Source organism: Macrosteles quadrilineatus, unplaced genomic scaffold, assembly GCF_028750875.1.
Source record: "Macrosteles quadrilineatus isolate MER2022 unplaced genomic scaffold, UCM_ALF_1.0 Scaffold_1__1_contigs__length_201487025, whole genome shotgun sequence".
Taxonomy (NCBI): domain Eukaryota; kingdom Metazoa; phylum Arthropoda; class Insecta; order Hemiptera; family Cicadellidae; genus Macrosteles; species Macrosteles quadrilineatus.
Genome location: NW_026542594.1, coordinates 69018291 through 69037382, shown reverse-complemented (window position 1 = coordinate 69037382; position 19092 = coordinate 69018291). Strand labels below are relative to the sequence as shown.

The 19092-nt window shown below is 38.5% G+C and overlaps 1 protein-coding gene across 1 annotated transcript in view; it reads left to right on the top strand.

The window, feature by feature from the left end:
- Nucleotides 1-13289, top strand: part of LOC128983535 (dynactin subunit 4) — an 80486-nt gene extending 67197 nt beyond the window's left edge. The window contains exon 9 of the mRNA XM_054402838.1: nt 12828-13289. Within this exon, the coding sequence (XP_054258813.1) occupies nt 12828-12942 (115 nt within the window). The 3' untranslated portion in view covers nt 12943-13289. The remainder of the gene's footprint in view (nt 1-12827) is intronic.
- Nucleotides 13290-19092: the final 5803 nt, after the last annotated feature.

The window sequence follows — 19092 nt, the reverse complement described above, 5'->3', positions numbered from 1 at the left end:
TGACGCTGCTCTAATAAAATCATAATTTTAAATAGTTAGAACCAAAAAAAAAAATCCTGAAACTTTGCATAGTCGTGGACTATAAACATAGGATGCGTATCATTTAAATGTTATTAATTTATTTCAAATAAAAACCACTAAACCACCGAACAAACTTTAAACTTTTTCATACTAACACAAAAAAATTAGTCGGCTACCAAATCTTGTATTATTTGGTCAGGTTTGTCAGACCTGCACGAAAGTTTAAGGGAAAGGTTCTAATTTAACTGTAGTATCGATTCGATTTGGATAAAAGACTTACTTTCCGTAACTTAAGATTAACTTCAAACACTTAGGGGCGGTTCACGAGTACGAGTTTACCCGCGCTCGGGCGCAGACAGTTAAACTTGATCCAATTGTGACAGGGATAAACCCGAGCGCAAAAAGTCGGCTTCACAGATCAATTATAGAAAACCCCGGGGCAAATGTCGGGTTCACGAGTGGTTTTCACAATGGTTTTGGACTTCAACTTAACCCTGCTAGGGGGCAGGGTTAACTTTACATCACGTCGGGATTATCTCATTTGCTCGTTTATTGTTTTATTGTTAGCAAAAAGAATGTTATATTCAAATTCGCCATTAAATTCCGAACAATTTCATTACCCTCAACATGATATTTATTTTTTTCATTTTTTTACTACTGATTGTCGAAAACATACGAAACATTGTAAAAAGTTGCTGTTTTTAATTTTAATTAATTACTAAATAAAAATATAATCAACAGCTTAAGATAGGCCTATTTATATAAATTTAAATTTAAAATGAATTTTATAACGTTACTGTTTTATTTTTTTATAACTTTTGAACACTTTTATTTCAGCCAAATAATTGCAAAATAAAAATGGTTCCGACAAATACTGTTAGGTTTGTCTAAGAATTTTTATTGTATAATTAATATAGGTCAATTTATTTAAAGTTTTTACATTTCATTTTGTATGTTTTAAATTATATGTTTATATTACCTATTATGTTTATGATTTAACAGTTGAAAGACATTTCATCTCATAATTTCTTAATATTTGTCATATCGGGTTTTACAATAAATTGCTTCAATTTGCCGAGATAAAAGGTAAATTCTATAATTAAATATACAAAACATTGTATTAAAACATTAAAAAACAATTATAACCTGTTTTCTTACACCTAAGATTTCTCATGCTTAAAGTCTGAGTAAACCCAGTGAAATAAGGTGTAGCTCCATTTCATATTTTGCTGTGGCAATTCCGGACCAACTGATTGCCAAATAAATAAAGGTTAAAATACCTGATTGTCGCCTTTGTGGTCCAATGTGTTGTCCTAGTGGATTATGTACAATTCGGCGCAAGCGCCATCGTTGGATCCGTATAGGACCACAAGGCAACAATCAAGTATTTTAACCTCTTATTTATTTGTAGCTACATGCTGAAGTTCCTATTGAAAAGAGCGTGAAATACTAACTAGGGTGTCTACTGCCATCTGTTGTACTGTAATGACATATTCTAATATCACTTAGCCTATTACTAATGTTCAATATTTATTTGTATCTACAGTACTTCACATATATTGCAATCACTTTCAAACAAAAACATTTACGTTTTATATTATAATTTTTTACTTATGAGGGCATCCCGACTCCTATAATAGCCAGTTGTTTCTCCAAATTAATTTTTTTCACAAATTACTGATACATAAAAGATAATCATAAATCTTTGAAAAGAACAGTCATTTTATGAAATATTTTGAATGTTTGGATAAAACTTCAAACCTGATAAGTATGTCTTATATTTGATCATAAATGGTGATCTAAATTTAGTTTGCAAACATTACCAAGATTTGTTTTAACAAATTTTATTAAAAACATAATTGTATTTTCCCGATTCAATGACATGTCAGTAAAAGTGTATTATTAATTTCATAATTCAATGATCAATCCAGTAACTGAAAACTTCAGTATAACATGAATTTAAGTGCAAGTTCACAACCTTTTTATGCAATATCAGTAAACACTCTGTATAATTATAATAATTTATCACGTCATCCTATTGTTTTGGGACTCGTCGACCCCGAGCAGGTAGCCCACGTGGCTGTTACCAACCTTATAGCGAAAGTTCCCTGTTAAATCCCTGCTGTTGAGCGACGGTCAGCGTTGGTCTCGGCTAAGCTTAATCTCGGCTAAGCTTGATCTCGGCTAACGCTCTATGTCGTGAACCTATTTTTTGGCCGTCGGTTAAAATTGCCCGATAACAACGATAACCGTGGGCCACGGAACCCCGTACTCGTGAACAGCCTCTTACAACTCTGTACAGCGGAGGCCGCCGTTTATTGTATAAAAAGGCCACGCATTTATTATCCAATATGCCGTAGATATATGTTTTATAAGGATACTTTGTGTTCTACATTTTCAATAAAATATGTAATATTAACATGTGAAAGATATAATAAAATTTTACATTAAAATGTGTTGCAACATTTCAGTTTTTATACAAATTAACTCTATTTTATAACAGTTGTTAATAAGAAATTTGTAGGAACCTCAATGAATAACATTTATTTACTTAGTTTATTATATTTTACGTTCTTATAACAAAATTTTCAACCTGAAAGTAAACATGTAAAACATTTTATCAGCTCTGGATTTTTTTAAACTTTTTAAGTTTCTTCTTTCTTTTTTCTCCACTAGCAAAATTACATTTTCTTAGCTTTCTGTTTACAGTAGACCCCCTCTTAACCGACCTCGTATTAACCGATAATCTTACTATCCGCCTTCGATCGTAAAATAATACAGTTTGTTTTAACCGACCTTCCTTGAGAGCAGTTCGGTTTAACCGCCGCTTACTAGGAATCTCGGCATTACCGCTCCCACGCTGGGCGATAAGAACTGAACCATACTCTTATCTCCACAGGATATGACTAAGAATAAGTTATTTTGTATTGGTCTCAAAAAATATAGCATAGCCTATTGTCAGTTTGTCATCATCGTTCGTAGCGCGAGCACATCAGATCTGATTTGTTATCTGTGCGGCAAATTTATAACATCATAAAGTGTGTTACGATTTTGAGAACTGATTATCTTATCGCTGGAGTAAACAAACAACGCAACTTGTAGGGAGGGCAGGGAAGGGGGGTTAACAACTTTAAGGTCAAGATAGTTTTTGTGCCTCGAGCCTCCAGTGAGAGCAGGGTGTATACCAACCGGGAAAACCGGGAGAACCGGGAAATAACCTTGAATTTGAAGGGACCTGGAAAAAACCGGGAAAAAGCCGGGATTTTTGGACCGAATCCGGGATTTTTATTTTAGCCCCGGTAGAAGATTGTAGTCGTAAAATGCGTCTTGCCGCGATTGCGGGCGACGACGATGACGTTTTCGTGATCGCGGGAGACGACGATGACGTTTCCGTGACCGCGGGAGACGACGATGACGTTTCCGTGACCGCGGGAGACGACGATGATGTTTACATGGCTGCGGTAAATATTCATGATTTTACCGCGATCGCGTACTTCGACGATTACGTTTCTCTAACCGCTGGAGTCCATGATGATGTCTACACGGCCGTGGAAGATTTTCATGATTTGCCGTGACCGCGAAAGATGACGATGATTATTTCTACACGGCCGCGTGAATACTCATGATTTTGCCGCGATTGCGACCTACGACGATGACGTTTCCGTGACCGCGGGAGACGACGATGACGTTTCCGTGACCGCGGGATCAACGATGATTTTTTCACGGCCACGTGAAATACTCATGATTTTGCCGCGATTGCGACCTACGACGATGACGTTTCCGTGACCGCGGGAGACTACGATGACGTTTCCGTGACCGCGGGAGACGACGATGACGTTTCCGTTACCGTGGGAGACGACGATGACGTTTCCGTGACCGCGGACGACGACGATGACGTTTCCGTGACCGCGGACGACGACGATGACGTTTCCGTGACCGCGGACGACGACGATGACGTTTCCGTGACCGCGGACGACGACGATGACGTTTCCGTGACCGAGGGAGACGACGATGATTATGTCTACGCGGCCGCAGATGTTTATGATTTTGCCGAGATCGTGGACGACGGCGATGACGTTTACATATCTGCGAGAGGCAATGATGTCTACACAGCCGCGGGAAATATTCATGATTTTGCCGAGATCGGGGACGATGATGATGACGTTTCCGTGACCGCGGGAGTCAATGATGGTGTCTACACGGCCTCGGAACATTTTCGTTATTTTGCCGTGATCGCGGTCTATGACGATGACGTTTACGTGACCGTGGGAGTCAATGATGATGTCCACACGGCCGCGGAAGATTTTCGTGATTTTGCCGCGATCGTGGATGACGATGATTACGTTTTCGTGATCGCGAGAGATGGCGATAATGTATACATACCGCGGGAGATGTCCAGGATTTTTCTATGGTAACGTAGTACTGTGATGATGTTTACGTCACCGTGGGAAGCAACTACACGACCGCAGGAAATATTCAGGATTTAGCCGCCGTTGATAATGAGTTCATAAAAAGTGAAGATAATATTCATGATTTTGCTGCTATCGAGAGAGACGATGTTTCCGTGGACTTAAGTAATGATGATAATGAAAATTATTACTATAATAAGGATTATTACTTTTTCAACACTAGCTCACTGGACTTTGAAACAAATTTAATGCAAGTTTATATTGTATACTTAGGCTGCAAGTCTCAAATTGATTATAGTTTAAGTGGAACCAAACAAACACGCGGGAACCTGGAAAAACTTCAAAAAACCTGGAATTTCACTTTAATAAAATAGTATACACCCTGTGAGAGGCTATAAATAAACATCCTGTCTTGTAACAAAACAGTTGCTTGTATCTTTAATTTCGACAAAAGGTTCTGTACTGTATTACGATGGATTTGGAAGGCATTAATTAATACATTACAGTACTAAAGTTATTAAAATAGGAATTTTTATTCACTCTTGCATATAATATATTTTACTGAACGTAGGCCTATTTGACTTACCTGTTTTGTGTTTATTTGTGACTTTTCTATCAATACGAAAAAGGAGATAAGAGTAGTTTATTTTATAAATAATGCAAGTATGACTTCAAAATAATGATTATATAATTTCAAATGAATAGCACTTCATTATGTTATGATTTTAGGGATTGCCCGTTTTAACCGACCTTTTGAGTCATCCGACCTAGGTCTGGTCCCATTAGGGTCGGTTAAGAGGGGTCTACTGTATTTGCTTTATTTTGATATTGGTTCCTAACCTTTGTAGAACTCAAGGGCGGTCCCAGGGGGGGGGAGTCAGGGGGGTGATGACCCCCCCAAAATATTTTTTATATATATATAAACTATTATACCAGGGGAACTTTTCGGCAGACGACGGACGCTTTCAGACATATACAGCAACGGCAGTGTCCGATGCTGACATTCGACGTTCGGTCGCATTCTTCTTCTTATTTAATTTTTCTGCATTTATCGTTCATTTTAACCTAGATGATTGAAAACTTGAATTGGGTTTGGGTATTGGATAAAGAAAAGAAGTTGTATCAATAGTCAAAGCTTGAAAGGTAGTTGAATATTAATTTATCTGAGTTGAGCGTTAGGAATTTGTAATTACAGTAATGTAATTCATTGATTACCGTAGCAAATTTCAAAACTTTCAATATTAAATAGTATAGAGCACCTGATATCATATTTAAGAATACCACAACCTAATTGGCATGTTGCTAGCCATAAAACAACAACAAAATGGTAGTGTCTCAGACTTAGATGTGGAGGGGACAGATTTAATTCCCAGCACAACCACAAAATCGTTGCACAAAAAATTTATTCTCACGTTGACCCCTTGTAAATGCCACTGGCACTGGCGTAGAAAAAATGAGAACACTAAGAACCAATTCTCCAGGCGGTAGCAGTGACGGGACGCCGACGGCAACGTTAGTTGGGTACCGGTAGTGTACTTTGTGTACGTTAACTGTTGCTGGGCAGGTATAATGCAGTCGTTTTGGGTCAAAGTTCTTAAACACTTCTTAGATGAAATCTTGGTCTGATTTTGGACATTTACCGTTTAGCATGCACATTGGCATCAGTTGAAAGCATGGTGGAAGGAAAATACATCCACCATGAGTTGAAAGGGTGTTTTCGTAAATCAATAATGCTTGAATGTGTTGTAATGTTGCGGTGTTCCTTTGATATTAAAACCCCAAGTCTAAATAATGCAAAAACATGACATTATACAAGTTTATTTTTAAACATTTCTTTGACCTTTACATAAACTGGGAAGCTTAAACACATTAAACTAGGCCCTCAAAATAGCTTCAAAACCACTTGTTTTAGCACGTTATTTCCAAATTTTTCCCCCCGGACCCCCCTCCTTTGTCATTGACAATTCCTAGAGTGTGGAGATGTTTCCTGAAATGGCCGTGTCCAGTGATAAGAGCAAGTACCTGCTTGACCTGCCCTCTCCCCAGCTTTAGCAGCCAGCGAGTGAAGAGGGTGCTAGGTTCTGAGAGCAGTTTTTTGCTAAGTGATTGTCCAGGATAATTACGCCAACGCTCAAGATGTTGTCCCCTGGACCATTTGTTGATTACATGTTTGGCGGCCGCTTTGCTGATGCCACAAAATGGCTCTGGTCCAAAGAGTGGCATGCTCGCACCTTTTTTTGCCAGCTTGTCTGCACTCTCGTTGCCGCCAATGCCTACATGGCCTGGGACCCAGCCGAGTGTTACACTACAGAGTTCTGTGATGCAAGTCTGCAGAGGGTGTTGAAACACTCCCAGACCAGTTTTGAGGTGACTTCATTTGAGTCAAGAGCTTTGAGAGCAGCCTGACAATCAGATAAAATCACTATCCTTTTGTCTTGGTACCGTCTGGCTAGTCCTAGGTTGGCACAAGCCAAGATGCCATAGATTTCTGCCTGGAAGATGGTACAGTATTGTCCCAGACTTCCTGATAGTTCTGTTCTGGGTGATGGACAGTAAACCCCAAAACCAGATTTCCATCGATTAGGGAGCCGTCTGTGTACCAGACGAAGCTCTCCATATCTTGGAGATTCCCTTCCTGATGTTTCCACTCATCTCTGGAGCGGAATTCAACATTAAAGGGTTTCGTGAAAACTGCTTCCTTGCTTAGGAAGTCCGAGGTCATGTCAAGCACAGGACACTCAGCCAAAGTCTTAGCAATGGCGCAGTGGCCTGCCCCTGACAGGCCTTCCCTCCACAGATTTGCAACCCTCAGACGGTAAGCTGCCTTGAGGGCCTCAGATCTGATGAAGATGTCCAGTGGTAGCAGCCCAAGAGCGACTTCTAGAGTAGCTGATGGACTAAAAGCTTACGCTAATGCTCTTAAAAAGCTCAGTGTAGAATGTCAGTTTACTTGTACAAGTCAAAATGAAACTAGCGAAAAGTGAGAGCATAATAGTAAAGACAAATGAAAATCAAGAGGAAGTACACAAGTATCGAGCAAGAACAAAAAAACCAGTTAGTAAATCATGTAAATCTAACATAGAACTCTCTGAGTATCAATCTCGTTTGGAAAAACTAAGGAACAAATGCTATAGATGTTGTGATGATTTACATAGAGCACATCAATGTAAGTTCAAAAATGCAGAATGCAGTTATTGTAAACGTTTTGGTCATTTAGCAAGAGTATGTCTAAGAAAACCAAACAAAGAAGTAAAACAATCAGATGAAACCGCAGAAAATACAAGCTATGACACTCATGAAATTTACCAACTTCATTCAAAATCAATGACAAGTTTATGCTCGAGGTAAAAGGGAAAGGACGACTCATGACAATGGAATTAGATACAGGACTCAAAACATACACTGGGGAAATAATCAATCCAGTAGGAGTTGTTTTTGTAAATGTTCAGTATAAAGATCAAAGTTTTGTTAGAAAACTGTACATTGTTAACAAGTGTGTGGACTCTATATTCGGAAGAGAATGGATAAGAGAGATTCAACTTGATGCAGCTGACATACATTCATTAAATTTGAGTGAAGAAAACAAAAACATTCAAGAACTAGATAATTTGATGATTTGATACGAAGACATTTTCAAAGAATGCCTTGGGAAAATACCAAACGAAAAGGGCCATTTTAATGTAAAAGACGAAACCCAGCCAATTTACATCAAACTGAGAGACATGCCATATGCATTACAAGAAAAAGTAGAGAAGGAACTTGAAAGACTGGAGACTTTGGGTATAATCACACGTGTCGAATAATCGGATTGGGGCACACCCATTGTGCCGGTTGTCAAACCCAATGGTTCAGTCAGAATATGTGCTGACTACAAGGTGACTTTGAACAGAGTTATTAAAGGCGAACATTACCCTATACCTCAGATCGATGATATCATGTCTGTAGCCGGGGGGGGGGGGGGGGGATTGGTTGATGAGTGTGATGAGGGGGGTTAGGTTAATATATATGGTGTGGGATATTGGTGGGAATTCGGGGAATCAGGAGGGAATAAACAGGGTAATGCTAATAGGTCAGGAATAGCTGTGTCAGGACCAAACTTAGTTTTAGCGTGCTGAATCTGCTACCAATAACATTAGGAAGATTGCTGGGGACCAGAGGGACAGAGGGAGACCTTTTTACCCAGATCAGAACACTTGCCTAGCCAGCTATGATTTACACTAATTTATCTAACTGTAGACCTGTCCTTCCAACTAGGAACTGAACATGGATAATTACTTACTAATATTGATGAGTGAGTTAAATAATATGTAAATTGAATACTGAATGTGAAATATGTATGAATTTGATAGATAACTATTAAGTTACATTCTGGGACATGTTATTGAGTCTTCAGGTTTGAGAAGGTTGGCTGCAGAAGGCAGCCAACCTGCCTAAGCTGTAATTTCCTTCATTTCAATAGTCTGGTGAGCCGGAAGGGCTCCTCCGCTTGTTTTCTGACTTAGTCCAACATAATTACTAATTAATTCCTACATAGATATAATTTAGAATAACTTATCCATTGCATCGGTAGAGAAGATCACAATTTGCTGTTCCTATTGTCAGGGCGGTTGATGAAGAAAGAGGACAAGAGTGTAGGGAGGTGGGGAGAGAGCGTTAATGCAGTCGCGGCAGGCAACGAGTTGGTCATGCAGCCCGGCTTCGCGAAATGCACCCACTATATAAAATAGCGTGTCGCTATGAGTCACGTGTCAAAGATACATTGTGGAAAGATATTTTGTACTCTTGATATCAGTAACGCATACTTGCACATGGAGATGGACGAAGACAGTGCCATCATGCAAACAATCAGTACTCATAAAGGGCTGTTTAAAGTGAACAGATTATTGTTTGGAGTAAAAGTGGCACCCTTGTTATGGCAAAGATTAATGGACAAAATATTACATAACTCAGAAGGCGTACAATGTTTCTTTGTCGACGTAATTGTCCAAGGATCTAACAGGTAACAGCTTTTTTGCCGACTGGAACAGGTGTTTGAACGACTGAAGTTAAATGATTTGAGGTTAAATAGAGAAAAGTGTAAGTTTTTCTAGACCAAAATTGAGTACTGAGGTCATGTGATTGATAGCAAAGGACTACATAAGTTAGATGCTAAAATACCGAGCATTTTAAAATGTAAAAGACCAGAGAACGTAACTGAACTTTCCTAGGCCTTCCAAATTATTACAACAAATTCATAAAGAATTTGGCTACACTGCTACATCCTTTGAATCGGCTGCTACGAAAAAGGAAACACTTTTAAATGGAGCTCTGCTTGTGAACAGAGTTTTCTGAAGATTAAGGAAACTATTACAAGTGACGGCGTGCTGGTGCACATTGATCCTAGCTTGCCATTGGTCTTAGCTACTGGTGCTTCGCCGGTAGGTGTGGGAGCCGTTCTTTCGCACCACTATAGGGATGGAAAAGACAGGCCAATTGCCTTCGCCTCTCGATCTTTGTCAAAATCAGAACAAAAATACTCTCAAATCGATAAGGAAGCCTTGGGAATATATTGGGGCCTGAAAAAGTTTTTCCCGGTTTGTTCTGGCCACAAATTTACTTTGATCACAGATCACAAACCACTAGTATAAATTTTTAATCCAGCAAAGACCTTATCAACAATTTCATCAACACAGATATTCAACTATGCACACTTTCTCTCCGGGTTCGAATATGACATAGAGAGGCAAACCGCTCATCATTGCAATGCAGATTATCTCTCACGTTTCCCTATCGAAGTTGTACAAGAACATCTTGAAGTACCACATAAATCAACTGGAGACACTCAATATCAACAGTATCGTGGTGGCAAAGGAAACTCAACGATGCTGTTTTGGGTCCAGTCCTACAGGCCTTAAAATCGGGACAATCTGTTGAACAATACGGATTTCACGATAACGAGCTGTCCATTCAAGGTGATTGTGTACTGAAGGGCTGGAGAGTCATGATGCCTTAATCTCTCAGACCTCATGTGCTTCGAGAACTACATGTAGCTCATTTAGGAGAAATAAAAATGAAGGCTTTATCTCACAGTTTTTGCTGGTGGAAAAGTATAGACAAGGATATTGAAGAGATGGTAGCTGACTGTCAACAATGCATTGAAAAATGCAACAACCCGAGAAAAATTATCTATCCATAGGAACAACCTTCTAATCCATGGGAGAGGGTGCACATTGATTTCTTAGGACCAACAGATGGCCAACAGTACCTGATATTAGTGGGTGCCTTTAGTAAGTGGGTGGAGGTGATACAGACAAAAACAACTACAAGTACATGGACAGTCCAAGAATAACAGAAAATCTATTTCTATCTATCTATCTAACTATTGGGTTTCGTCTCATCTTAGTTTCAGATAATGGAAGACAGTTTGTTTCTCAAGAGATCAAAAACTTCATGAATGAATGTGGGATTATTCACAGAAGAACGGCACCATACCATCCAAACTCAAACGGCCAGGCTGAAAGATACGTGCAGACTGTCAAGAAGGCAACATCCATGGAGGGAGAAAAGAGTACACTGCAAAATAAAATCCAAAGACTTCTAATGTAACTCAGGCAATCCCCGAATTCAACTGGTACATCAGCATATCACCTAATGTTTGGAAGTAGTGTACGAACAAACCTCGCAATAATTGTTCCAACTTTAAAACCGAACAAATATCAAAATGTGAACTTTTATTAGTAAAATCTTAAGTCCCATGAGAATCAAGTAAGATAAAATCAAACTGAGCAGAGCTTTTCATTATTGCGATTGAAAATGTACAATGTTGCTACGACCGCTGGAAATTATCACAATGTCACTGCTATAGCTATAGCAGTTCTATGTATCAAATAGCCAGCTGGAGATTATTTGGTACTAAAGCGCGCTGAGGCGGTTAGGTCAGGTTAGGTTATCATACATTTTTCATGACTCATCTGGTATCCTTCAATTCATAACGAAACGAGGAAAGTCCTACAAAAATATTTATGATAACCCAACCTAACATAACCGCTGCAGCGCGCTGTAAAATGAGTGGCATCTGTATAATACGAAAGTACCGATGGTTTCATACAAGGGAGGACGGGTCCTGAAATTTCAGGAAATTTATATTCCTGAGCATCAGGTAGGATTAAATTTAATTTGCCCATCAAAGATTTCAGCGCATAATAAGTAATTATGGTGATGTCTCCTCGTTTGCAGGAGATGTTGCCAGTATGACGGATAGAGATAATGATTTCTTCGCGATCTCAAATATTCATGACGAGTCCACAAACCCCCTTTTGAAGTGCGGTTTGCGGCATTGTATTCAACTAAAAAATACCTTTCATTTGATGTGCATATTGACCTATGCTCCTATTTAAGATTTCCTTCCGACTCCTTGCGGATTCATAGTTCCTTGAAAAAGTAGATTTTTAGGTTTGGTGTTGATGTACCAAATCTTATTGATTTATCTGTTGTCGTTTAGAAAATATTAAGCCCGTGCGGGACTTAATATACACTCTGTATATTGTGTTGGAGATGCCCCGGATTTTTCCGCAATCACGGATGACAATAATAATGTTTCCGTGACCACGAGAGACTACAATAATGTCTGCAAACCGCTGGGGAAGTCAGGATTTTTCCGCGATCATGTAAGGCTATCATGATGTTTCCATGACCATGATAGACGACGTTAATGTCTGCAAACTGCGAAAGATGACCAGGATTTTGCCCTGATTGCGTATGACGATAATAATGTTTCAGTGACCGCAAAAGACGATAATGTCTACAATCCACGGAAGACAACTAGTGAGTACTACGACTATCCGCAGTACTATCCTGATAATTAGACCAATTCGTAAATTACAAGGAAAAAAATGTGGTTCGGATTCCACTATAAACTGTAGGTCCCTTAGATGCCATTAGCTGTATGGGCTATTAATTAACAGCTGTGTCTAAGGAACATGTCGGCCTTAGTCACTAACAAGACTACAAGATCCCGCCACTCATCCTACACTCATCCTTCACTCATATTTGGGTTAAAATACGCACATAGTGGCGTCCCCATCTTAAATAATTGATAATTGATGATTGAATAATTGAAGATGTTCAGGATATTGCCACAATCGCGGAAAACTATGGTGACTTCTCTGTGACCGCGGGAGACAACAATAATTTTTACAAACTATGGGAGATGTCCACGATTACGGAAGACTGTGATGGCGTTTACGTCACCGTGGGAGGGGTCCGCACTGTGTGATGTTGCAGAGTGGTGGTGTAGAGGAAGGGTAACAAAGCAGCAGTCAAGTGTGTACTGACACCAGAGAATGGTCTGTCAGTAGGAACTCCTGTCATGTGTGGTTTTGTCACATACATTAAGTAACACTGTCTGTGTTGTTACAGGGTAGTGGTGTGGAGGAAGGGTAACAAAGCAGCAGTCAAGTGTGTACTGACACCAGAGAATGGTCTGTCAGTAGGAACTCCTGTCATGTGTGGTTTTGTCACATACATTAAGTAACACTGTCTGTGTTGTTACAGGGTAGTGGTGTGGAGGAAGGGTAACAAAGCAGCAGTCAAGTGTGTACTGACACCAGAGAATGGTCTGTCAGTAGGAACTCCTGTCATGTGTGGTTTTGTCACATACATTAAGTAACACTGTCTGTGTTGTTACAGGGTAGTGGTGTGGAGGAAGGGTAACAAAGCAGCAGTCAAGTGTGTACTGACACCAGAGAATGGTCTGTCAGTAGGAACTCCTGTCATGTGTGGTTTTGTCACATACATTAAGTAACACTGTCTGTGTTGTTACAGGGTAGTGGTGTGGAGGAAGGGTAACAAAGCAGCAGTCAAGTGTGTACTGACACCAGAGAATGGTCTGTCAGTAGGAACTCCTGTCATGTGTGGTTTTGTCACATACATTAAGTAACACTGTCTGTGTTGTTACAGAGTAGTGGTGTGGAGGAAGGGTAACAAAGCAGCAGTCAAGTGTGTACTGACACCAGAGAATGGTCTGTCAGTAGGAACTCCTGTCATGTGTGGTTTTGTCACATACATTAAGTAACACTGTCTGTGTTGTTACAGGGTAGTGGTGTGGAGGAAGGGTAACAAAGCAGCAGTCAAGTGTGTACTGACACCAGAGACTGGTCTGTCAGTAGGAACTCCTGTCATGTGTGGTTTTGTCACATACATTAAGTAACACTGTCTGTGTTGTTACAGGGTAGTGGTGTGGAGGAAGGGTAACAAAGCAGCAGTCAAGTGTGTACTGACACCAGAGACTGGTCTGTCAGTAGGAACTCCTGTCATGTGTGGCTTTGTTTTGTGCTACGGTTATGTCAACACTATGGTAACTGTTGAACCGGCTCGAGTGGAGTTGCAAGTTAGAGTGTATTTGGCACCTGGAAACATTGTTGGAGATGATTCAATCAATTCTTCATCAGCTTAATTATTACTTATCACCAGTTTTTGCTCATATATATAAATAATTTAGTTCAAGCTTTTGTAAAGGAAAATAGCTTATGTGAATGATTATATAAATAATTTAGTAATTTTTAATATCAGGTGAGTGTATTTTAATATACAAGCTAACTTTATTACCTATTATATATTTCCGTCTTATTGCTTGTTAATGTGATATTTATCTTACAATTTATATGTGTATGTGGTATGTTGCACAAGCTTAGGTTGAAGTAATACTTGAAATACTTTTTTGAACTGTTCATGAGCTTAAATGTCAACAAATATAGTTTACTACAATTCAAAATATCCTCATTTTCCCTTCAACCCATAACTAAACTCCTTTTAGTTTAGTGTTATCAGTTTGATTATTTTGATTTTAATCAAAATACGGCAGGGTGTCCACCGACCGGGAATGATGGGTGATTTTTTTAAACCGGAAAATACCCGGGAATTATGCGTGAATTTCGTATTTTACCGGGAATTTTCCATTTGCCGCGATTGCGCATAAAGATGACTTTTCGTGACCGCGGGAGACGACGATGACGTTTCCGTGACAATGGGAGACCATGACGTTTCCGTGACCGCGGTAGACGACGATGACGTTTCCGTGACTGCGGGAGACGACGATGACGTTTCCGTGACCGCGGTAGACGACAATGACGTTTCCGGGACCGCAGGAGACGACGATGACGTTTCCGTGACTACGGGAGACGACGATGACGTTTCCAACCACGGGCGACGACGATGGCGTTTCCGTGACCGCAGGAAACGTTGATGATGTCCAAAAAATATTGCTTGTGAGGATGATGATTATAATGTTTCCTTTACCGCTGAATAATATCAGGATTTTGTCTCGACCACGGAAAACAGTGGTGATGTTTCTGAGACTGAGTGAGATATTCAGGATTTTTCAGTTATAGCAGTGTCGATGATGGTGTCTCTACGACATTGTTAGATGATCACGATATAACCTTGAGTTTGGCTTGACCAAAAATTTCCAAATGGCACACTTCCATTCTATAGTTTTTATGATATAATATGAGTAAAGTTTGGATACTTGTTACTTGGATCTGGGAATCGGCACATATTAACACGTATATTACTCATATTATATATGGGATAGTTACGGTATAAAAAAGTTCTGTGTCAAAATAAGTTCTATACCTGTTTTATATCCAGGAAAAATCTATTATCGCCATAATATGCATATATAAACTTTGGAAAATTTCACATGGGATTCCATTCCGCCATTCTTTTTATTTGTTTACAATGTTTACATTTTAAAGACCTATAATTTTGTCGTGTACTTGAGACAGAGAGAGAGAGAGAGAAAACGACTTGAATATGCTCCCATTCATTCATAGAGTAAAAAGTTTATGTATAAGAATTTTTACATTACAATTCTTAACATTCCAGAGTAATAAGTTTCTAACCAATTTAAAACAATTCTTAAATTACACTCAGCTTTAATTACTGTTGATTTTAGCGAATTTCCCTATAGGGAAGTAGCTATTACCGTAGGTCTCATGGTAAGACCTAAGCCCGGGACCGATTTACTTTTTCATTTTGATGTCCCCAGAGGCCAAAAACACCATTCGTTCAAATTTTTATATATCTATATCTAATATATAAAATTCTCGTGTCACAGTGTTTGTCTGCAAACTCCTCCGGAACGACTTCACCGATCGTTATGAAATTTGGTGTGTAAATTCTGTAGGTATGCGAATAGGAAGTAAACTATTTCCCGTTTCGAAATTCTTAAAAGGGCTCCGCCCCAGTGGCTCTGGAGTTTCCCATGTTAACCTTATGAGAAATATATATATATATATATATATATATATATATATATGTGTCCATCCGCACGATAACTTGAGTAATTTTTGTCCGATTTTGATAAAATTTGGTTTGAAGGTGTAAGGTGGGATAAACTTGAATGAGTTCGCGAACCAGCACGATCGGACTATGGGAACGGGGGTTTATGGGGGGTTTTATGGGGTAAAAATAGGTTTTTCCCATTTTTGACCCTAAAAACACAAAATTTTACAATTTCTTTTTAAACCATTTTGTAGAGCTTAAAAATACAAATAATTTAGTATATTGAAGCGTTATTATGCGCCTAACTGTTACGGAGAAAATTCAAAAAAATTGTTATTTTAAATTTCCCATGTTATTCTTATGGAGAATAAGTCAACTGTTGTAGTTTGCTTGTTTATGAACATATTTTGATCAAATTTGGAAAATACATTAATTTCTAACTAAACCACAGTACCTTTTAATATTTTACATAAAAAATACTTTTTTACCCTCCCTGTTGCAGCAAACCTAAGTACTCGTTAAACTAATTCTGTTTAAATAGGGAATAAATGTGATATTTTTAAGGAGACATTTTAGTTTAAATCCAATCAGGCAAATGGAAATTCGCTAAGTCTGCAGGTTTGCTGCGGCGGGGGTATTTAATACTGTTGCCAACATAAACATGCGATGTATCCTATTTTAGTCAAAATCCGTTACTTGCCCACAACTCTATTTTTTCCAATTACACTATTATAACTCATTGAAACCTTTTTTTTGTAAATAATGAAAAATACAATATTTAGAAAAGGTTTTTGATCACATGCTATATAAATTTGGAGAAAATGCACAAAATAGTAGATTAACTACTGTAAATTTCAAGCTCAGTTTGGTTGGTTAGGGTAGGTTGATCAAGGACAACCAAACTTGGTTTTACAACCTTCTCAAATACCTATGTTTAATTTTACATCCTCCTACATGTTTTGGTCATAGAACAAACTTTAAATGAAATTCCAGCTTTCATTTGAACTATTGATTATTAAGATTGGACGTACCTAAAACACCCTCTGCTGAATCACAAATCGACAATGATTATAATTTATTTTTAATGCGTTGGTCTTACAATACTCATAAAAATAAAGACTTTCATTTGAGATATTAATCGTTTGAATCAGTTTAGTTCAAGATACTGTATTACCCAATCAAAACACCTATTTTATTACCATTATTGTGAATTTTATTTTGACCCAGGCAATGCAGGGTTTTGCTGCTATAGTTGGGTTTGAATTTACCACAGATTTTAACTGTGGTTCCCTCGGAAACCTTATTTTTACCAAACTAGGCCTATGCCATGGCTTTATCTAAGGAAGCCAAGTTGATGTACAATGATATCTATATTTATAAAAGAGGAAGTTTGTGTATATATATATTTCAACGTTATGGACTACGAAACCGCTCGACAGATTGTAATAAAACTTTCAGGGGGGAGTCTGCGAAAAAAATTATTTTTTTTATTTATTTGAATATTTTATCCCAACCTTAATAGCATTTTTGGGTATGCTTCAGAATAAAAAATTGAGGTTTGATTTTTTTTTATACCCACCCCCCCCCCTTGGGGGGGGACTATTTGAAAAAATTGCGGTGACTTACAGGAAACGGTCTTGAGCCTACAGTTGTTTCCCTACATTAATAATTTAAATTGTTTTTGTTTCCTAGCAACATTATCTATGACATGGAGTATGGGTTTGTTTGATATCCAGAAAATAGTGTGGTAAAAACATTTTTGAAGTTCTGATTTTAAAAAAACTAAAATTTTTTTGTTTCTTTATTTATTTTTTAATATTTAGTCACAACCAAATCTAAAACCCATACTCCATTTCATAGACAATTTAATGTTGATTAAAACAAAACCAAAATCATGGTGATATCTCTTCAAATACTTGAACTAAAACATTTCTCGTCATAAAATAACACACTTTCGGAAAACGCCAAAAAACTTGACACAAGAAGGTTTAACATAAGATTTATTGCTTGTAACTTACTGTTCAGTTAGAAATCCCCAGCTCCATACATTGGACCTTCCTCCTCTATTTTCTTGTCTTCTTCTGCAATATTCTTCATTCTTAAATAGTTTCTTCGCCTCTTCAACCTCTCTGATTTACCTTGATTGATTTTCAGCTTTCTGCGACGATCACGAACTTTTGCTAAAACGACACTTTTCCTCCCTGGAGATAAATTGGATTTCTGAAGGGCATGAATGACAGCAGTGTTTCCAAAGTTATACTCACTCACACCTTCTGCTACTGCTAACTCAACTAGTTTTTTTGAAACGCTCCTGGTTTTTTCACATCTGCGCCAAATGAAACTATGCAAACTTTCATTCGCATTTTGAGTTTGCCCCCTAAGACATCTTTGTAACAGAGAGGTCTCAGTTAGCCTCTTGTAAATTGGTGCTATGTTACTTAGCACTACCTCATTTAGTGGTGTTTTTATATTGTCAACATGACTTCCAGGAACTTCACCATTGGCAATGGCACGATTATAAAAACACCAGGACTGTTCATCCGATGGGCATTTTGTGTGTCTGGGCTTCTCATCTGTTGATGAGCAGTGGTGAAGTGTGGCTAGTATTGAGTTTCTCACTGAAGGTACATCTTTATTTATGTTACTAAAAATGGCATTGTGATAGTATCTGGTCAATTTCTGTATTGTGGTGTTCTTCAAGCTTCCATGAGTTTTTCCACCGAGAGTTATTTTCCGGGCCTTACTTATTTTCAGTTGGTTTCGAAGAGCTGTACCAAGCCTTTTAGACACATGGTTGATGCATTCTTCCTTTTTCAGTTCAAACTCACTGCCATACACATTTAAACTCTGTAAGTGTGAAAAAACTTTTGAGTCGCCATCACTAATTATGGTCGAGTACCTGAATTTGTAGTCCACTGAGCGGTTCCACAAAATTTCCGCAGCAGCAACCTCCATGCCTGGTGATGAACCTTCATAGTTCTTGTCACAATCTAATTTATGACCCTGGAACCACACTTCAAATTCAGCGGAGTCTTCACCTAGGTCATGTTTAGCCATTGCACAGTTGCGACAAAACTTTGACAACACACAGTAGTCGATGACAAGACCTGTGTCAATGTGAATAACTGATCCCACGCCGTAATTTGAGGTAAAGCCTCGCTTATGCCATGACCCATCAAAACTTACAGCTAAATCAAATACACTATCATCCTTCAAGCAACTATTCTCAGCTAGGCAGTGCTGTCGGACGCGCGTCCTTGCTACGGACAGACATTCGACTCCCGACATTTTTCCTTTCTTTATAACTTGTTGCGAACATTTATGGTACAGATGCTTGCTCATACAGTCCATGTTCAAAATCATTGAAAACTGTTCAAGAGCAGCATGACCTTTACTAATA